The 5,417-nt window shown below is 36.3% G+C and overlaps 1 protein-coding gene across 1 annotated transcript in view; it reads right to left on the reverse strand.

Annotated features, from left to right (window-relative positions):
• Positions 1–2,871, reverse strand: part of LOC105179075 (beta-galactosidase 3-like) — a 5,766-nt gene extending 2,895 nt beyond the window's left edge. Inside the window, exons 1-11 of the mRNA XM_011102670.2 lie at positions 2,491–2,871; positions 2,307–2,402; positions 2,087–2,199; positions 1,869–1,935; positions 1,649–1,741; positions 1,343–1,486; positions 1,005–1,093; positions 814–919; positions 584–671; positions 192–310; positions 7–110 (exon numbers count right to left, since the gene is read on the reverse strand). Coding sequence (XP_011100972.1) covers positions 7–110; positions 192–310; positions 584–671; positions 814–919; positions 1,005–1,093; positions 1,343–1,486; positions 1,649–1,741; positions 1,869–1,935; positions 2,087–2,199; positions 2,307–2,402; positions 2,491–2,661 — 1,190 coding nt within the window. The 5' untranslated portion in view covers positions 2,662–2,871. The remainder of the gene's footprint in view (positions 1–6; positions 111–191; positions 311–583; positions 672–813; positions 920–1,004; positions 1,094–1,342; positions 1,487–1,648; positions 1,742–1,868; positions 1,936–2,086; positions 2,200–2,306; positions 2,403–2,490) is intronic.
• Between the last annotated feature and the right edge of the window lie 2,546 nt (positions 2,872–5,417).

Raw genomic sequence — 5,417 nt, forward strand, 5'->3', positions numbered from 1 at the left:
GGAGGCAGGTTATAATGCATGTTATTGAACATAACTCTCACTGCTGACTTAGTATCATAATTTGAAAGAAAGGCTGCACAATCTCCGGATTCTGAAGAGTATACATGAGCCTGTAAAAACATCACATGTTCAGAGGACAGGTCTCAAGAATCTCGACTGTACTAGTAGAAATTAAGATTAGAGGCAAAAACCTGTTGAAGGCTTCCTAAAGAAGTCACAACGGGATCACTTGAAACTAGAGCTTTCTCGCATAGTTTGACAGCTCTATGTAGTTCTTTCAGATGACCATATTTAGGCTGCCGGATCAAACCTATTAAGTCAGAGAAGCATGCATACATTACAACTCTGAAATTCCTTAAGCCGAAGTCAGACAGCAACTAGCCACATTAAGCATGGATTAAGACCTAGAAGATTTATTTATAAGCATTCATAAGACTATTTTCTCTCTCGATTTCCAGGAGCAAAATTTTAACAACCAGGAATGGCCGCAAGAATTTTTACTTCTACCTTATAGAAAGATTTCTATGCATCTGATCCAATATGATTTTAAGTAGTGAAATAGAGTAAACGTAATCTATTTTACCATATTCATCAAGTGGAGCATCATAATCATAGCTTGTAGTGATGAAAGGACCCCCGGCAGAGCGGCCAAAATTCGTGCCTCCATGATACTGTTAAGAAAGCATAATGAACTTAGTTTTGGCATAGGAGGTACATCTGTTCCACTTGTAATTAAACCGACAATATAGTAAATTCTCAAAGGGAAAAGAAAAGGAACAAGAAACCATGATACTGATTAGTTATGAGACAAACCATGTAATAGTTAACAAATGAACCTCCCCTCTGTATGAATCTAGCTACAGCAAATGCCAAATCCTGAACTGGCCTCTCATGGGTTGGACCTCCAAATTCCGTAAACCTAAGTTTTGATGAAAGACAGATTATAAATCGTCCAAATTGAACTTCTTCCTCGTTAAGTAAACAGAAATAGAAAATCACAGCACCAGCCGCTCCAAGCCTCAGTCCATATCGTGGGTTTGTAAGGTTTGTTGGGGGAGAAAGCATCACAGTAGAAACCGTTGCACGTGTTGATCTACCAACAATAGAAGCAATGAGTTATAATTGCCAACCGGTGTAGCTTAAGATTCAGAAGTAATATGTAACTTGGGTTTCCAAGACTTCCAAACAAGCAACACGCTTTTATTTCAGTTTATACTCTCTTCATATGAAACATAAGACAAGTTTTTTTCACAAACATTGCTAATCAAATTCCAGTAAAAGCAATTAGGACAGTTTAGCACCAAAGGAAAATGCTGAACTTTTTCGTTAGATAATTTCTTACCACAGGATCTGGGGCGTCTTCTTCCTTGCACATCACCCATGGAACCCCAGTATCCATTCCAACAGCCATGTTTGCAGCCCAAGTTGCGTACTGATGGCCGGGAGCACCTAGTGCTTTTGCTTGTGGCCCGTACTCATTCTCAATCTGTGAAACACACTAGTTAGTACTATGCAACGCACCAGTCAACTTATTTTGGAGTGTACAACACACAAACCAAAAAATTAATAACCTATATTCTGCAGTAACAGACAACTGAGGTAGAACGGAGCAAAGAAAACAAAGATTTCAAAGAGCTTAAAATCAGACCTGGGATAGTATAATGGGCCCTCCCTGAGATTCATACAGATTTTCACTCTTCATAAGATTGACAATTTTCTCAGTGAACCCTTTCATAGCCATCTGCCACAATAAAATCATATAAATGTTTTGTAGCAAAGTCCCAACTAATAAATATGTAATTTAGCACAGCAAATTTGATTAAAGATGAGCCATATTTCAAAAGAAGCAAAAGTCAGGGAGCAATGACCTTGAATGGCTCATTATCCGTCCTGAAGCTAATACCTGGTACATATTTCAGCCAAACAGGAAATCCCCTGCACACAGAGGACGAAGAAATGGGTCAACTACACATATATGGTTCTGCAACTAAGACCTGAACAGAAAATGCTCAACACTGTGACACCTTTGTGTGTGTGTGTGCTAAGTTTACAGTGTAGATCTAGGCAAGAGCACTGATGTTGGTACCCAAAGTTCCATTCTGCGCAAACATAAGGTCCAATGCGGAGATGAGCATATAGCCCTGCTCTCTGGATGGTCTTTATAAACCTCACCAAATCATATCTCCCTTCAAAATTATACTGAAACCCACAATAGCATTCACAAAGACACAAAGAGTTAGACCAAATTGAGCAAAAAAATGACGAAAGTTAAGCCACTCATTCTGGAGAAAAATGGAAAGTAGTACATTGCCAGGAGAAGGCTCGTGAACGTTCCAAAAAACATAAGTCTCAATCACATCCAGACCTCCTTCTTTAGCCTTGTTAATCAGGTCTTCCCACATCTAAAAGCAAGAAATATATTCCATCAAAAAACTAATTTCCAAAACCAACAAAGAAATTATCAACAGAAAAAGATTCCGACTTTAATACCTCAGGGGTGCTTCTCGGGTAATGGATGGAACCAGAAATGAGAATTCTCCTTTGGCCATTAATAACCATTGCCTTTTTATCATAAGTAACGCTGCATTGCACTAGCCCACATCCCAGAAGCACCACTAAGCACACCCACAAAACCCACTTTGATGCTGAGTTAGTTTCCATTTTCCCCCTCTCTAGTTCCTAGTTCTTTGTTTCTCTCTCAAATGGCTTCTTCTTTTCTCCTTCTATGTGCAAACTGCATGTGCACTTGTACTCTGAGGAAGAATGTATGGGTATGGGGAAGGAATACCGAAAAACTGTGCTTCCTATTGTGGACTGAGGGAGGAAGCAGTTGGCAACTGGCAAGGGAAATGTGAGTGTGTGCATTATATATATATTTATACACACACTAGTTATGTACGGATTTGAGTCACTGCTTGGCACTGGAAAAGGTAAAGTTGGAGAGAAAAAATGAGTATGGTATTTTCTTTTCTTCTTTTTCTCTTTATTTTTTGGTAGGTAAAAAGAGATAGAAAAATGGTGTAATCATAGAAAAAGAAAATGAGGAATAGATGGAGGAAGGGAACAAGAAGTAAGACAGCAAAGATGAATCTATTAGACATCATTAATTATAACCAATCCTGGTCATAAGTAAGATTGAGTATTGATTAGTGTGAAGTTTCAGGAGTGTTTCTCACGCTCCAAGTGACAGTATGTAGTGTTACCATTCCCGGATTTTAAGGACCTTATCAAGTGGTTGGTCAATTATCAATCTGTAAATTGTATGCAATCTTTGTTAGTGAAATTAGATTAATATTCTAACATTGCTGCAGTCTGACGATCGATATTACATCAAACTAAAATAAAATAAATATAGCTGTCCTGTCTTGTCCTGTCCTGCCAATTTAAGTAGTGAAAGCGTCGCAGCACGTCGTTTGCCATTTAACAGCCACCAAGAAACCGCGGATATGAACTCCAAACATCAAATCAAGAGTCAAGACGCAGACACAGACACACCGACAGATGAAAATAAGAAGTGAAATGGAATTACTAAGGTTTCTTGGTAAAAGAATAAAGTGAAATAATTGACGGATATATATTATAATGTAAAAAATGATCAGAAATAGGGGGGGGGAGAAAGGCCCACTTCTCCCTCTTGCATGTGAAGTGAAATTAGTTGCTTTCTTCCCCATTTTTTTCACTTGTTTAAGCTCTGTCCTTTTCTTTAGTAATGAGACAGCACAAGAATGCCACTGGCTAGATTGTAACAAGAAATTACAGCGTGTCAGAATTTATGTCAATTTCCAGTCCTGCCGTCAGCTACATGGTAATGGTGTTCACGGGGCTAATTTTGTTTCCCCAGAATTACACGGGCTTCTGGTCAACATAGGGACATAAATTCTAATTCTATGTTATTCTCGCAATGCATTCTGTATGTTATTATGTCTTGATATTTGAGTGAGATTGGTAATGCAAAAAAACAAAACCACCCTTGGTTTTGCTCTCCTGGAAGTTGGAATGGTGTGGAGTGTTGAGTCGGAGAAATTGTTAATTATATAGGCAAATGGAAAATGGCAAATGGCAGTAGAATTAACGCAGAAAAGGACGGACGGAAAACAAAGAATGCACTCATCATTATCATGCACTCACTCAGTCAAAAAATGAAGAATATAGAGAGAGAGAGAGAGATGATGTCATGAGCAGTAGTAAAAAGGCATACTTTAATTAGTTGAAGTTGGAATCACTTTTTCCTAAGTAAATTATTAACAATTAATCCGTTGAAAAAGGCCGCAACATTAATTGTGTCTGTACGTGTCCAAACTCAAATCATGATGCTCACTTACATATACACATATATAGTTTTTCAACATGAAAAGAGGAGCAATTTCTTAGCCCATTTCCTCCTCTTCCTCAGATTTGTCCCCTTCCCCAACCCCACCACCACTTCCCTTCCTCCCCAACCCGTCTCTGCCGCCCCTTCCCCTTCTCGCCCCCCCCACACCACGTTGCCGCCTACTTCCCTCCTTTGATCTGTTATTTTTTTAAAAAAAATTAAATTAATTCTATTTGATTTTCTCACCCATCATCATATTTTATGATTACCTTTTGGTTGTTTTTATCTTATATATATTTATTTGTAGGTAATTCTTAACTTTAAAAAAAATAAATTATATAATTTATAAATTTATGTTATTTTAAATTTTTTTAAAAAATTATGTACATATACAGAATGTGTCTTACTTTCTAATACATATATATAGTTCATATTATATAGGTATATATTTACACATTCAAATTTAATTATATAATATATAAAATTTTAAATATTATATATTTAAATCTAAACCATTGATTCTAATTAGATAAAATTTACACCATTGATTTATTAATTAAATTTGGACCTAAAACTGAAATAAAAAAATCCAATGATTTTTAAATAAAGGCATAATATTATTTTAAATTTTAAATTTTGAAAAAAAAATATAATGTGTGATTCACGAAATGAGTCAGGAGGATTTTGTTTTATTTTTAAAAGTATATAAAAATAAATTACTATTTTATTTTTTAGATAAGTGTTTTTACTCATTCCTATGAACACAGAATTAGTTACATTAGATGCAACCCTGATATATATAGATGACATGGGATGCCAGTTTGTAGAGTTGTTTTGGTGGGTGGGTTACTTTAGTTTTTCCACATTCCATCACACCACTTTTTTTAATTAAGCTACCATTCAACGGCGCGATGCACGCAAATCTAATTCATTTCTATATAGTTTATGTATTGGGTGTGTTTTTGAGTCTCAATCTCATGAGCAACTTCCCACCAAAATTGGATCCCTTTAATTTCTTCCCACCCCAATTCCATTAAAGTTTGACTATTTCGGCCCCACCCACTCCCACTCTTACTCTTTTTTTTTTTTTTTTTTTTTTTTTTTT

Source organism: Sesamum indicum, unplaced genomic scaffold (genome assembly GCF_000512975.1).
Source record: "Sesamum indicum cultivar Zhongzhi No. 13 unplaced genomic scaffold, S_indicum_v1.0 scaffold00120, whole genome shotgun sequence".
NCBI lineage: Eukaryota > Viridiplantae > Streptophyta > Magnoliopsida > Lamiales > Pedaliaceae > Sesamum > Sesamum indicum.